General features: G+C 40.7%; 2 protein-coding genes across 19 annotated transcripts; one reads left to right on the forward strand and one right to left on the reverse strand.

Annotated features, from left to right (window-relative positions):
- Positions 1 to 1,766: 1,766 nt before the first annotated feature.
- Positions 1,767 to 10,723, forward strand: LOC108611341 (ATP-binding cassette sub-family C member 10). Of its 16 annotated transcripts, none has more exons than XM_089464105.1 (8): positions 2,876 to 3,327; positions 3,989 to 4,109; positions 5,231 to 5,286; positions 5,351 to 6,041; positions 6,112 to 8,049; positions 8,112 to 8,827; positions 9,039 to 10,008; positions 10,066 to 10,723. In XM_089464105.1, exons 4-8 carry the CDS (start codon positions 5,684 to 5,686, stop codon positions 10,542 to 10,544), a joined length of 4,461 nt encoding a protein of 1,486 aa, XP_089320231.1. In that variant the 5' UTR covers positions 2,876 to 3,327; positions 3,989 to 4,109; positions 5,231 to 5,286; positions 5,351 to 5,683; the 3' UTR covers positions 10,545 to 10,723. The 16 variants fall into 16 exon arrangements, with proteins under 16 accessions (XP_089320237.1, XP_089320236.1, XP_089320239.1 ...); XM_089464106.1 differs by having other exon boundaries at positions 2,876 to 3,126; positions 4,935 to 5,286; XM_089464108.1 differs by having other exon boundaries at positions 2,876 to 3,126.
- Positions 10,546 to 15,849, reverse strand: mtsh (mitoshell). Of its 3 annotated transcripts, none has more exons than XM_018003913.2 (6): positions 15,602 to 15,849; positions 14,970 to 15,363; positions 14,670 to 14,910; positions 12,201 to 13,500; positions 11,945 to 12,091; positions 10,546 to 11,471 (listed from the first exon to the last, which is right to left on the reverse strand). In XM_018003913.2, the coding sequence occupies exons 2-6, from the start codon at positions 15,319 to 15,321 to the stop codon at positions 11,334 to 11,336; spliced, it is 2,178 nt and encodes a 725-aa protein (XP_017859402.1). In that variant the 5' UTR covers positions 15,322 to 15,363; positions 15,602 to 15,849; the 3' UTR covers positions 10,546 to 11,333. The 3 variants fall into 3 exon arrangements, with proteins under 3 accessions (XP_017859402.1, XP_089320240.1, XP_017859403.1); XM_089464114.1 differs by having other exon boundaries at positions 12,201 to 13,497; positions 14,970 to 15,521; XM_018003914.2 differs by having other exon boundaries at positions 14,970 to 15,521.
- Positions 15,850 to 16,160: the final 311 nt, after the last annotated feature.

Consider the following 16,160-nt stretch of genomic DNA (forward strand, 5'->3'; position numbering starts at 1 on the left):
CAATCCAAACTTATCCTGTGAGACTGTTGACTTTAGCGATACGACTTATTTAGGAGAAATGGTCGAAGATGAACATAAACAGGAAGAAAAGCAAGAGGAAGTGAAAGAGCCACTGCAGATTAAAAATATTCAGAATCAATATGACGATCAAGAATCTTTAGATAATTTTTTGAGCTTTAAAAACAAGACAAAACATCAATTGTGGCAGGATTTAGTAGATATTGATAGTTCATCCTATTGCTTAAATTGTATAAAGAGAGAGGAAAATGAGGTATATTATAGAAGAAAATATTATAATATCGGAATAGAACTCACACGAGTACAGGAAAAGTATATTAGCTTAAAAGAAAAGTTTCTTTCTTTAAGTAAGGCCTCTAGAGACGGAGAAATTTCGTTTAAAACTGCGAATTGTTTAAACAATTCTTAACTAAGTTAAGTACACACCAATGCTCACGTCCCATTCATATATATGTACAGACATGCATCCAAATGTAAAGTATTATGGATAGCAATAGTACACGCAAACATCTATAAACTCTTTGTAGCCGAAAGAGCAAAATTTCAATCACCAGTGAGCGTCGAGGATTTGTATTAGTTGTTAGCTACGAATAAGAAAAGCAACAGCTAACTAGACAGTAAATGGTTTTCCAAAATAGTATTTATCATTGCTAGGTGCTACCCGCGGCCTCCATTTGGCTTGTTCAACTGCGCAACAAATGCAAATGCTGGACTTCTGCTGGCCGAAACGGTGAGTTGTAGTAAATTTGTAGTCTCGAATTTTCGATGGTTAATTTTTTTTTCATCAATAATTTATTTACAATTTTCAGCTTAATTATGCCGGCAGCTCAATGCCTCTGGTCAAAGGGATGAGGAGAAAAACACCTGCGGCAGCGCTTCGTGCTCTAAGAAAACAAAGAAAGAGATCATATACAAAGATTCCTTAATCTTTCTGAAAGGTACTCAGTCTTCCGCACAATGGTTACTGCCAGCATATCCGAAGCCGAGTTAGCTGATCAAGCGTAAGGATAAACTCAACCAGGACACCGCATCGGCGCCCATGAAAGAATCTGAAAGAAGATCTTCAAAATTTGATGATATTCTCATTGAGCCAATAGTCGTTCTATATTTATAGACAATATAGGCGAGCATTAGTGTTGGATCAGCCCATCGAATTAGCTATCACCTCTTCACATCCTTTGATTTGATTGAAATCGTCCTGATCGTTATCCTCGACGCGAACTTTGATTAGCGTAGTGGTCACTGAAAAAATGTTCTTTCATTTGTGTAGAGCTGTTCTATAAACAGCGAAGCCTGTTCAGTTACTCAGTCATTGATAAGCAACGGAAGAACTTCAATTACTATTAAAATTATTCATTAATTTATAAGCATTGAATTTAAATGTAAAACATCTTAGCAACAAAAGATAAAAAAAACATGAAAATTTTATTCTATGTAATTTCGAGTTCCTAATTAAGAATTTGATTATATATGAATAGTATTTATTTCAGTTATTTTGTAAAATATTTTTTTATATATTGAAAATAAAGATATAGTTTTTTAAAATGTAAGTAGCAGGCAGAAGAAGGCGTTGTAGATCATATAAAATACATATATAAACAAGTTTCCATTAATTTCAATTATAAATGTATTTGTGGATGCACGCAAAATATCGATTAATCGAAAATCGAATGAACGTCACAGCTGTTGTAGCTTTTGTATTCGCCGTGCCAGCTGTTTCTTAGTTATAAAGAATAGCGGCGACATCTAAACACGGACAATCCGGACGATAAATATACATATATATTGCATACGCAAATCAAATGGACCCAGTTTTGAAGACTCATCAGTTATATGTCATAAAGTCATACAAGTGAGAAACCAATTCAAAGTATTAGGAAGCGCCTATGTCACTTAAGTTGAGGGTCAACCTCGCAACGGAGCGGTTTATCGTATAATCTTTAATTGATTTTACTGTTGCAAAAAGCGACAAAATTTGAATAGGATTTCGATTTTTTTTTTTTTAATTATGGCTGGTATTGGACTGAAGAATAAAGGTAAAAAGGATTCACGAAGAGGTAGTGAGAAATGTATAATAGAAAATTGTGATGCTAGCTATAGGAAAAGTTCTGAAGATAATCCGATTAAACTATTTAGCTTTCCCTCAAAAACTTCTCATTTAAATAAGTGGGTTAAAATATGCAATTTACCGAATAATCGTGACTTTAAAAGGGCTAAAATATGTAGCAGGCATTTCGAACAGGAATGTATTGGTAGACGAAAGTTGAGAAATAATGCACTCCCAACCTTACATTTGAACAATCGAAACTTATCCTGTGAGATCGTTGATGTTAAACGTAACTTGAGAGCTAATGAAGTCCCACCCTTACATTGGAACGATCCAAACATATCCTGTGAGACTGTTGACTTTAGCGATACGATTTATTTAGGAGAAACGGTCGAGGATGAACATAAAAAGGAAGAAAAGCAAGAGGAAGTGAAAGAGCCACTGCAGATTAAAAATATTCAGAATCAATATGACGATGAAGAATCTTTAGAGAATTTTTTGAGCTTTAAAAACAAGACAAAACATCAATTATGGCAGGATTTAGTAGACATTGATAGTTCATCCTATTGCTTAAATTGTATAAATAGAGAGGAAAATGAGGTATATTATAGAAGAAAATATTATAACATCGGAATAGAACTCACAAGAGTACAGGAAAAGTATATTAGCTTAAAAGAAAAGTTTCTTGCTTTAAAGCAGGCGTCTAGAGACATATCTATTCATTGAAAACTAGGAATCGTTCAAATAATTTAAAGGTGAGTTAAAATTTACACGTCCTATTCATACACACATCCAAATGTAAAATATTAATATCGGTAGCAATGTTACAGAAAAATATCGATAGCTTCATGACTCTTAAAGTGGTGTCTGTCATTCACAAGTGAACGTCGTTTAGTCTTTAGTTTTTTATTCGCCGTGCCAGCTGTTTTTTTTCTTTTTTTTTTTTTTTTTTTTTAGTAATAAACGAGAACGGCGATAGCTAAGCAATAACGCGCAATCTGGACAATAAATATACATATGTGCATACAAAAAACACTTTTTATAAGACGCATTAGTCAAATGTAAATTCCCACAAGTTAGAAACAAATCCGAAGAAATTGGAAGCGCACATACGTATACTGTCACATTAGTTTACAATAGCCTTTTCATCTTAGCAATTTTTAGTTTAATCTTGAGTGTTTCTTCTATTGCGAATAGTGATAAGATTTGAAAAGGTTTTGCTCGGAACTATGGCTGAAGAGAGTGTTATAAAAAAAACAGATGTAGGTATAAAAAATAAAAGTTGTAAAGAAACTCGAAGAAATGGCGGGAAATGTATAATAAAAACATGTGGTGCGAGCTATAGGAAATGCGCCGACAATAATCGGGTTCATTTATTCGCTTTTCCCTCAAATACTTCTCTTTTAAACAAGTGGATCAAAAGATGCAATTTACCGAATAATCTTAACTTTAAAAAGGCTAAAATATGTAGTAAACATTTCGAGCAGGCGTGTATCGGTAAACGTTTCTTAAGAGATAATGCAGTCCCAACATTACATTTGAACAATCCAAACTTATACTGTGAGATTGTTGACTTTAAACGTTACTTAAGGGCTAATGAAGTCCCACCCTTACATTGGTACAATCCAAAATTATCCTGTGAGACTGTTGATTTTAGCGATACGACTTATTTAGGAGAAATGGTCGAAGATGAACATAAACAGGAAGAAAAGCAAGAGGAAGTGAAAGAGCAACTGCAGATTAAAAATATTCAGAATCAATATGACGATGAAGAATCTTTAGATAATATTTTGAGCTTTAAAAACAAGACAAAACATCAATTGTGGCAGGATTTAGTAGACATTGATAGTTCATCCTATTGCTTAAATTGTATAAATAGAGAGGAAAATGAGGTATATTATAGAAGAAAATATTATAATATAGGAATAGAACTCACAAGAGTACAGGAAAAGTATATTAGCTTAAAAGAAAAGTTTCTTGCTTTAAAGCAGGCAACTAGAGACATATCTATTCATTGGAAGCTAGGAATTTAAATAATTCAAAGGTGAGTTGAAATGTGAACGTCCTATTCATACACACATTCAAATGTAAAGTTGTAATATCAATAGCAATTGTGCACTAAAATATCGATATCTTCAGGACGCTTCAGTGGTGACATTCACATGTGAACGTTGCACCTGGTTCCTTAGTCAAGTTATTTATTCGCCGCGCCAGCTGTTTCTTATTAGTAATCAAGAACGGCGACAGCTTAGCATTAACGCATAATCTGCAAAATAAATATACATTTATATTACATACACCGATCAAGTGGACCCTTTCTAAAAGACACTTTAGTTAGATGTCATCAAATCATACAATTGAGAAACCAATTGAAAGTAATAGGAAGCGCATATGTCACTTTAGTTGACACAAGACCTCGCAACTGAAAAATTTATTATGTGATCTTCAAGTGTTGTAAAAAATGACAGATTTTGAAATAGTTCTATGTTTATTAAAACTATGACTGAAAAAAGTGTAGTAAGAAAATCAGGTGCTGGTGTGAAAAATAGAAGACGAAAAAAATATGCTCCAAATACATTCTACAAATGTATAATAGAAAATTGTCGTGCAACCTATGCGAATAGTTCCGAAAATAATACGATTAAACTATTTACATTTGCATCAAAAAGATATCTTTTGGATAAGTGGATTAAAACATTCGATGTACCTAAAAATTTTGATATGAAAACGGCTAGAATATGTAACAGGCATTTCGAGCAGAAATATATTGGTAAACGAAAATTAAGAAACAATGCAGTCCCAACCTTACATATGGATAAACCAAATTTTTCTTGTGTTACTCCTGACTTTAGTGATATAATTTATTTAGTAGACAGTGATGAAAACGAACAGGATGAGGAAGGGGACGAAAAAGAGGAAGAGAAACAGATGATTGGAAATGATCAGAATGAAAACCTGCCGACTGAATGTACCGATGAAAGATCCAAAAATCAATTGTGGCAAAATTTAGTAAACGTTGATAGTTCATCCTATTGCTTGAATTGTATAAAGAGGGAGAAAAATGGGGTATATTTTAGAAGAAAATATTATAATATTGGATTAGAATTCACAAGAGTACAAGAAAAGTATATTAGTTTAAAAAAAAGGTTTCTTGCTTTAAACCAGGCTTCTAGAAACAGAACCATTCAGTGAAAACTACGAATCGTTAGAATTATTCAAAGGTGAGTTAAAGAACATCAATCAATATGTGTATTCATATCTTATTCACACATTCGATGGCGATAGTACACAGACACATCGATATCTTTATGTCGCCTTTAGCGGATACTGACATTCACGAGTAGACGTTGCAGCTGGTAATACAATTTTTTCGCCGCGCCAGCTGTTTTTTAGTTATAAACAAGAGCGGCGGCAGCTAAGCACTAATGCGCAATCTGGTCAATAAACGGTTTTTCACAAAAGCATTTATCTCTGCTAGGCGCTAGACCCGTGCTGCGCGCGTTTCTTTTTGTTCGACTGCGCGACAAACGCAAATGATGACTAACACACTAAGCTGTGTGAAAATAAGATCAAATTTCGTAAACGCCATTGTTTGAGCACGTTAAATAAGTAAATACGATGTTGGAAACCGATTGGAATTTTGCATGGAACTGGACACATTTCTGCCCAACGGGTCTGAAGCCATTTGCCAACGATACGAACGATCTGTTGCCCTGTTTCCAGAAAACACTGCTGCAGTTGCCTATTTACACCATTTTTGCAGCAATATCCGCCTACAATTTTGGCAACCATACGCAGCAGATAATACGCAATGGGCTTCAGATGCAAATGCTTACATTGCGTATATTGTTCAGTATTATTTTGGCCATATTACCTGTATCAAAGATATTCGTATTCCATCGAGCAGGCGTCGATTTGTATGCCGTCGATATCTTAGTTGTCAGCGCCGAGTGCATCATGTGGGTAGTTCACTGTGGTGAGTCCCCCCAACAAAGATGTTGATATTATTGTCAATTCAAACCGACTCATGGATACTTTGGTTTTAGGTTACCTGCTGACTGCTCGACACTATGGTAAGCTGAGTCACCGCGGTCCTTTGTTGATGAATGTCTTTTGGCTGACGGTCGTTGTGCTCGATGGTGTCTGGTTGCGTACGAGCCGCCATTTCGAGTGGTGGCCATGGAGTCTGGCCACGTTACTGTGTGATTTGTGCTATGCCGCCACTCTGGTGCCGAAGGGTAATGCCATTTACTGTGCCGCACCTGCCGGCAGTAGAGATCGCGAGCAGGAGGCGTTGCTGTCCCATCGCTATACCTATTTCCATTTTGAAATGAATGAGGCGCTGCTCGGCCATGCCCAGGATGAGGCCAATTGGCTGTCACGTTTCGTTTTCCACTGGGTGCAGCCGCTCATAGGCAAGGGCGTTGCCGGCAAGCTGCGTCGAGTCGAGGATTTGTTCGATCTGCCCGACGCGCTCAACATTACACGGCTCAGCGAACGACTGCATCTGGCCTTGTCGCAAACACAAAGCGTCTTTCGTGCGCTGCACAAGTGTTTCGGTTTCGAGTTCTATTTGATTGGATTGTTGCGTCTGGTAGCGGATATCTCCAGCTTTGCCGGACCGTTGCTATTGGGCGGACTGTTGCGGCAGGATGGATCAGAGGCGGATCAGAAAGCCTATTACTATGCCTTGGGTCTGTTCGGGAGCACCTTGTTGTCGGCGCTGTGCGGCTGTCACTTTGATTGGCGCATGGCCATGGTCAGCATGAAGATGCGCGTGGGCGTGGTCAATAGCATCTATCGCAAAGCTCTGGAGGCACGGGGCGTACGGGAATCCCGTCCAGATATGTTGAACTTGATGTCCACGGATGCCGATCGCATTGTCAACTCCTGCATCAGCTTCCACTTCTTTTGGAGCATACCGTTCAAGCTTTTCACCACTCTGTATCTGCTCTATCTACAACTAGGCGCTGCCTTCTTGGCTGGCGTCATATTTGCCGCTCTGCTTATACCTATCAATCGCTGGCTAGCCAAACGCATTGGCATATATTCCACAGGCCTAATGACGGCCAAGGATGCACGACTGTCAGCTACGACGGAGACTATGCAAGGCGCCAAGCAAATCAAGACCAATGCCTGGGAGCCAATATTTATTACGAAAATCCGTTCGTTGCGTACCGAGGAACTACGATTTTTGTCCAAGCGCAAATATTTAGATGCAATGTGTGTTTACTTCTGGGCAACTACACCAGTGCTGATGTGCCTGCTCACCTTTGGCGTTTCTGTGCTGCTCGGCAACCCACTGATTGCGTCGACGACTTACACAAGTGTTGCTCTGCTCTACATGCTGATTGGGCCATTGAACGCCTTTCCCTGGGTGCTTAATGGACTGATCGAGGCATGGGTATCCCTTCGACGCGTTCAACAGCTGATGGATGTGCCCAATTTGGATTATTCCAGTTATTATAATCCTATAATGCGTTCCACTGCAATTGGAGACACCACGCCCAGTGTGCTGAAACTAAAAGGCGCCCATTTTGTGCATGATGCAGAGCACAGTGAGACGGACAGCGAGACAGCCATTTCCCAGTTTCGACTCAGTGACATCAATTTGGACGTCAAAGCGGGTCAACTAATCTGTATTGAGGGCCCAGTGGGCGGAGGTAAGAGCAGCCTACTCACTGCCATCATTGCCGGACTGCAGTGCGTCAATGGCGAAGTGTGCATCCAGGATTTAAGCAACGGCTTTGGCTATGTGCCCCAATCACCGTGGTTGCAACGTGCCACCATACGCGACAACATCGTCTGGGGCAGCAATTTCGATGAGCAGTGGTACAAGACGGTGCTGCATGCTTGTGCCTTAAACGAGGACATACGGACGCTGGGCGGCGATCTGATAGGTGTGGGGGAGAATGGACGGACGTTGTCAGGCGGCCAGAGGGCACGAGTTGCCTTGGCCAGAGCCGTGTACCAGGATAAGAAGAGTAAGTTTTCATTGCTATTATGATTCATAAAAGAGTATGAGTTTCCTTTCGTATTCGTTCAGTTTATCTGTTGGACGACGTTCTCTCCTCCTTGGACGCTCACGTGGCCAAGCACATAATACGTCACTGTCTGTTGGGTCTGCTGAAGCAGAAGACGCGCATTGTAGTGACGCGGAGCACGCAACTGTTCTTCCATGCCAATCAGATACTTCATGTTGAGGATGGACAATTGCGACCCAGTGACTATATGACGGAGAGCATTGATCTGAGCGAGGAGGATGAGGAAGAGGACGAGGAGGCCAACAAATTGCTGCGTCGCTCTTCCATGGCGCTGGTCAATGTGACAGCAGAGGAGGATAAACGTAGTGTGGACAGCCTATTACTGGAGGAATCACGTGAATACGGACATTTATCGGGCAATGTGTTCTCCTGCTATTGGAAAGCCGTGTCCGCTCCACTGGCGTTGACTGTGCTACTGTTTGTGCTGCTCATGCAGCTGACACGCAACTTGAGCGATGCCTGGTTGGCGCACTGGGTCACCGAGACGACACTGGATGGCCATACGAACGATACGACGCTGCAACATCAACTGATAAGACCCGGCGCATCTGGCAATGACAGCGCTGCTGCGCACACAACTGGTTTCTATTTGGGCATATTCACTGCGATTGCCATCACCAATTCGCTGGTCACCCTAGCGCGAGCTTTTCTCTTTGCCTATGCTGGTATCAAAGCGGCCATCTATATACACGAACAGCTTTTGAAGCGCGTCATGTTTGTGAGTATTGTATCTAACCCCTTCAAGGGTTTTTTGTTGACCTTCAATCTCTTAGACTGAGATCGTGTTATAACAAGTTATTCTACAAGAAAAGTTATTCAAGAAACAATTCTGCTCGAAGCGTAGGTTATCTCCTATTCATGCGATCTCGATTAGAACATTCTTGCTTGTTTTTCTATACATACACTCATTTTAATTCACTTTCTTGCAGGCCAAGTTCAATTTCTTTGATATCACCTCTGTGGGCCGCATACTCAATCGCTTCTCCTCGGACATCAATACGGTGGATGATTCGCTGCCCTTCATCCTGAACATACTGCTAGCCCAGCTGGCGGGCTTGGTGGGCGCCTTGTGCGTCAGCCTATATGCCATGCCATGGCTGGTATTGGTTGTAGTACCCATGGTCCCGATCTATTTGAATCTACAGCGACGTTATCGCCATGCCTCTCGAGACATTAAACGGCTGTCCAGTAACGCCATGTCCCCGCTCTATACCCACTTTACGGAGACGCTGCAGGGACTGACTACAATACGCAGCATGCGCGCCAGTGCGCGTTTTCAGCGCGATTTCCAAGGCAAGCTGGAGGAGAGCACCAAGGCGCAGTTGTCGTCAGCAGCTGCTCAACAGTGGCTGGCTTTGCGTCTTCAAATGCTGGGCGCTTTGCTCGTGGGCGGCGCTGGTCTCATAGCGGCTATAACGGCTTCGCATACTATAAATCCTGGGTTGGTGGGTCTGTGTATCTCGTATGCTTTGTCCATAACCGGACAGCTGGGCGATCTGTTGCACGCCGTTGCCGAAACAGAACAGGAGCTGGTTGCCGTGGAGCGCGTGGATCAGTATTTGCAACTGGAACCCGAACACAATGCCGAGGGCAATGCCGATCCGCCATTTGGCTGGCCCACCCAGGGTGTGCTTAGCTTCCAGGATGTACAGCTCAGCTATAGAGAGCATCTGTCGCCAGCTCTGCGGGACATTAGTTTCAAAACGGAGGCATTCGAACGCATTGGTATCGTGGGTCGCACTGGAGCTGGCAAGAGCTCTGTGCTGGCTGCATTGTTACGTGTTGCACCGCTTAGCCACGGTGATATCTATTTGGATCAGATGAATCTGAAGACTGTGGCATTGAGCGTGCTGCGTGAACGCATTGGCGTGATAACACAGGAACCCTTCCTCTTTGAAGGTACGTCTTTAAAATGGACTAGCTGGCAAAATCAAAACTAAATATTTTATTTTTCAGGCACTGTGCGCGAGAATCTGGATCCTAGTCACAGGTATTACGACTCCGAGATTTGGCATGCCATCAAGAACTCGGCAGCCGCGACGCTGCTTGTCCAACAGCTGGGTGGCCTCGATGGCCATGTCGATCGTGGCGGCAATAACCTATCCGCCGGACAGCGTCAACTGCTATGCCTGGCACGTGCGTTGCTCAAGAATGCAAAGGTCGTGTGTATCGATGAGGGCACCTCGTCCCTGGACGACGAATCAGATTTGTGCATGCAACAGGCGTTGCGTAATGCGTTCAAGAGCTGTACCCTGATCTTTATAGCGCATCGTTTGCGTGGCCTGCAGGCCATGGATCGCATCCTTGTACTGGACGATGGGCGCATCTCTGAGCAGGGCAAGCCGCACGAACTGGCGGCCAATCGCAGTTCGTTATTCCACAGCATGCTGCTGGCGCAGGACATTAGTTTGCAGGACTTTGTTAAAATCGATTGACTATAAGAGATATGTTTATTTATTGTTTTTAAATAGTATTTAATACAATAATTTTAATATTGATTGTATATGTAGGTTTTATGTATGTATATTATACCAAAAATAATACATGAGAGTTATATGCGACAGATCAGTTACAAAAATAATAACTATTGGCTATATGGCTACATATACATATATATAGTTTGCCTTTACTAGATCTCATGTTTCTGCATTATGGGTTTATATAGAGTGGGATTCACATGCTAATTTCTTAATTTTTGTTTATAAATGTGTCAAAAAATACTTTCAAAAATATTCATAAAAAACATTTCTAAGCAATTTTTTTGTTGTCCAAACATTTTAAGCTATCTAGTTTCCGTTTTTGTTTATATTATTTATCTATAAAAATTGTATGAATTTACTAGCACTTTTTTAGAAAATGTTTACTCTTTCCTTCGTTTTATGAAACTTTTAGCTTGCTTAAGAAATGGGAGAATTTGAAATTGTAACTATTAAAGCCAAACTGATATCGGAACAACGATAATCTTCCACAGAGACTTTAGATATTATAGAAATAGTATTGTTAATTCAGCAAGCTAATTATGATACAACCTTCAGCTTGCACAATTCAATTCATAAAAAAAGAAAAAAAAAAAAAAAAAAACACCTAACAACATTTAGGAATTTCGTATGTGCCTAAAAATGTTTTGCTATATGATTGGTGCTACCGACGCTCATAATTAACTTCCACTTAAAAGTGGTAAGAAAAACGGAATTGGAAAAAGGGGAACTCGGAATTTAAATTATCTAGTTGAACAGCTTCTCGCCCGGCTCTCCTGTAATATGCTCAAACTGTTGCGGATGATATGGTGTCTTGGCCAGCATCTCGTTGATCGAGCGTTCATAAAGAGCGGTATAAAGACGCAAGTCCATGTTGGTATGATCCTGTTGAAAGGTGTTTAGCGTACAAATAAACGGGTATGAGTAAAGAGCATAAGAATTTGAAATAAAAAATTAAAAATGATCTTCGAAATTCCGAAGCTAAAATATTCTTGCAGAGGATCGTGTATCGAGATGTATATGGTCATCTTAAATGAGCCACAGCTTTCTATTTCAAAGACATAAGTACTATATATGTGGATCTTTCCCTTCTCCCCTCAGCAAGAATATTAATAAAATAGTTTCTAGATGATGAGTGATTAGTTGATGTTGTTTATGGCTTATTAGTCGTGTTATCTATGCATATATGAGATTAGTGCCCGATGAGACCAGTGATTAGTACATTAGTCCATATTATGGCAAACTCATACTAATACCTTATCCTGGATACGCTTCCCGGCAGCTAAACAGGCAGCAAAGGATTACAGAAACCATTGTGTTTGTTTGTGTTGGAGTAGGTATGAGAATTTAGGTAATACCTTCAGATCACTGCGCACCAAATATATAATACGCCGCATATCATGTATGGCCTGATAAATATGTTGATATGTTGCGCTCTCACACTTCAGGATAATCGCGCGGACGTCAATGAACTCATGTTGGCATCGCTCGAAGAAGTAGGGATACTGCAAAAGGGACAAATATAATATATATATATATATATATATATAACGAATTAATGCTAATGATATTAATAAAAATACGATATGATATAAGATATATGTATATGCTCACATAGTTGCGTGTAAACTGCTTTTGGAAGAAACGATCAATATTTTGCAGTTGCATAATGCGATTGCTTAGCTCGTACAATCTGCGCGACATCTCGCGACCCATGAGTGTGGCATAGGGTTTGGCGTCGATGTGACGACACTGTGGAATCTTCAGCTTGGGCGTTTGACATTTAAGCGCAGATCTGAGCTGTTCGAACGGCAACGACTGCTGGTGCTGTTGATGGTGGACTTGGTTCTGATTCTGCTGCTGATGTTGATGTGGTTGCTGTGCCTGCTGACGGGCATTCAAAGGCTGAACAGTGGCCCTCCAGCTATTGGGCACATTCTGCGGTGGTGGCGATGCATTGGCGTCCTTCTTAAGCGGCGTATAGGTGCCGGTTTTCAAATACGTGCCATTTGCATTGACACAGCGTTGCGCCTCCTCCGAATCCTGAATCATGGTGTACAAATAATTCAAATCAGATTTGGTACGGCCGGCCATGCGTGGTGGTGGCTCCTGTGGCGGCATCGGCGGCTCATTGAAACTGTTGTCCACAGTGTCATCGACAGTGTGATCGCTCTTCATGCTGTTATAGGGTGTGCTAAATGCACTCGGGCCAAGCAAATTATCATTGGTAAGATGCACTGTAGCATTTAGTGGCAATGGAGTATCGGTGCCATTCAAAGTTTTATTGCTTGAATTGGAATCGCTGCTGTTATCATTGCCATTGCTGTTGCTATTGCTGTTGCTGTTGCTGTTGCTGTTGCCATTGCCATTGCCGTTGTTGGTAATGTCCAACTTGCAGAAGCTGTTCTTCTGCTTCTGCAGCATGCCATCCAAGTTAACAAACGACTTGATGATCATTTCCACAATGGTCAATGTGCTAATCTGCCAGCTATCGAAGGCGGCCATAAAGCCGCTCGGCAACTCATCCTTGATCTTGTTGAGGCCATCGGGTGTATTGTAGACATAGCCTTTGAGGATCACCCACGAGTTGACAATGCGTGTGAATACAAATATGAAATCCTTGACAGCCCAGGCAATGCCCTGCGAATTGATATTCGGCAGCACGCCATCTGGACGCAAGAGATCCTGCTTGAGCCGTGCACACAATGTATCCATCTTCTTGAAGCACGGACGCTGGCGATGAGCATTGGCCAGCCGCTCGGCAATGTCGCTGCCCTTGAGCGAGATGCGTGTTATATCCTGCAAGCGTTGTATGGGCAGGATAACCTCTGAGTTGCGGCGTTCGCCCTGCAGAATGCTGGGAAAGCAGCCATTGCTTTCAAATGAGCTGCGACTAGTCGATGACTCCTTGCTACTGGAATGTATCGGAAATATTCAAAATTACTCTATGAAAGGAAGCTTGAGAGGATATAGGGCCACAATATGTATATATATATGTATGTATATGAATATAAATACCACTAGATCTAAGCTACAGAGTGTCATGCTAGTTACTATTTTCTCCAACTATATCCTCTAAATATTTCAAGTATTCCCAAGTATTTCCTCTGGGTATTTCCTTGAAACAATTATTTTCTTTTAAATATTTCCTCTAAGTGTTTCTTCTATGTTTTTCCTCTAAACATTTTCTCTAAGTTTTCTCTGCACATATTTCGTCTAAGTATTTCCTCTAAGTCTATAATGCTTATCTAAACCGTCACTTCACTTTACTTTACTAATGCTTAACTAAGCCATCATTAAATATTTACACACACTTCACTTCACTTTACTTTACTGCACTGCACGATTGACCCCCAACAGGACGGGCCGACTGAAGAAATGCAGATGCTGCTCTTTATATAGGGTGACTTTAACTCAATTTGATTCAGTCGCGCTCAAATGTTGAGCCCGGTGTCAGGTAGGGGTCGTGCAGTTGAGTTTTAACTGACCAATGGGAACACTCTCTGCTGCTGCAAGCATTCTAGCTCCGTTTTACTTACATATTTATAAATACCAAATGAATACTGCTGCACTCATACAGACAACTTAAATGATCTTCTGTAGTTAGGAAGATAGACGGCGAGTCAAATATACAGGCAGACATACACACGCATAATTAAATCGGATTCACTCAAGAATAAAATGCATGATAAGGCTTAATGTGGATATCCTAATTAGCTTACATATTTAATATTTAATTATTAAATGACATACATATTTAAGATGTAGGTGATTTAATTATTTAACTGAAGTGCGATAAGCTCGATAGCAATAAAACCAAAAAAACTATCGGGTTTTTTGCATAAAAAGATTTGATCGGCGCCGGCTATACACTGATCTACAAAAACAAATTTCAAATCTCTGGCTCTTGTATGTTCTGAAATCGGCGGACAATTAGACAGTCGGACGGACTGTGACGGAACAGAATATGTACCAAAATTATGCTAAAAATTATGCAATGGATATAGATACAGATATAGAGAGGAAAAGCATTACTATTATGTTATTTGTAAGGAGTAGTAGAGCATATAATTCCACACTTACCTATCGCTTAAATTTGCTTGATATTTAAACTTGACTATTGGCGGAGCATCGCCAATTAAATCTGTTTGTGTGGTTGCATCGCAGCTGCGCTTGACAAACATACGGGTCTGACATGCATTATCCTTGGTATGATTGTGTGGACGTGAAGTGGAGTATGTTGGATGATAGTGTGGCACATACACATTGGTTGAGGCCGTTGCTGAATGTTGCATATACATATGGCCAAATGAGTTCATTGATGCTGCAACGCTTCATCAATACAGAACAAGCCACAATTTATGTTAACTGGCAATAGCTTACCCGAGCTGGCGGCATAATATTGAACGCCCGGCATGGACATATACGTGAAACGGCCGTGCATAGATGGACGATGTGGCGGAGGCGGTGGTGGCGGCGGTGGATGTGGTGCTGCTGGCGGTGGTGCTGCATTGTAAGGACCACGCCCGGTTTGTATGAATACGGGCGGACGTATCGGTATCGGTGGTGTGCTCATTGTCCAGGAACTCTGGGAGACATGCTCCTGCACAAAAACATCCGTTACGGCCATACGAGTGCGATCCACATAGGTGTGCTGTTGGTACATGGACTGTTGGCAGAGGGACTCCACGGCCACGGGTATATGATATAGAGGTGCATTGTAGCCGCTATTCATAATTCCAGCTAATTTGCCAAGCAACACGCACTTTAAATTGAACTGAATTTAAAATGTCCAAAAAAAAGTGATAAAACAAAAAGTAAAAATAAAAAAACAGTTGAAATGAAAAAATAACTTCTAGGTTAGCTTTTCTGCCAGCTGCTCGCAATTAATTTTCGTTTAAACTGTATATTGTCAGCCTGAATGCCAATTGTCAACTTGATGTAATTAATCGAATATTTTTACGTATTGCAGAACGTTATTATCCAGTACTGGCCTGTCAAAAGTAACTACTCACTTGCCAGCCCAGCCGAACAGAACTTTTGTAACGAACAACAACAACAACGGCAGCAACGACACGAAAGCGACGGCGTACCGTACATACTTCCGATACCTAGGATGAGTGTAAGTATCGGCCTAGCGAACCTAAGTGAACCGTCTATCGATAGGTTTCAATTTCTATTCGGTTCGCAGGTCCTTTTGCTAAAAAACTTGTAAACAAATAGTTTTAATTCTAAAATAAAATATGATTTGTATTTCAAGGCGTACTTGTTCATCATCTGAATAAACTGCTGAGGTTGTCAATGTGCCGTTTTATTTTAAAAATATTGACATGAGCAGCTTTTAGCGGGCTTTCTGCATACTTAGAACAAAATGTATACAGATAACGATTTAGTCTGAAATTTTAAGATGAATTCTTAAAATGTTAGCTTCACAAATGAAAAATGATTCAGTTAAATTCTTTTTTGAATTTGCTTCGACCGTTGGGTTGCGCAGCACGATATAATAAACAAGTGCGCTATCGACTTAGTTCGATAGTTATGTGAAAGGTCTATTGTGAATGCGTTGCAAATCGA

Source organism: Drosophila arizonae, chromosome 3 (genome assembly GCF_054131065.1).
Source record: "Drosophila arizonae isolate 15081-1271.41 chromosome 3, UAZ_ARI_1.0, whole genome shotgun sequence".
Classification (NCBI taxonomy): Eukaryota; Metazoa; Arthropoda; class Insecta; order Diptera; family Drosophilidae; genus Drosophila; species Drosophila arizonae.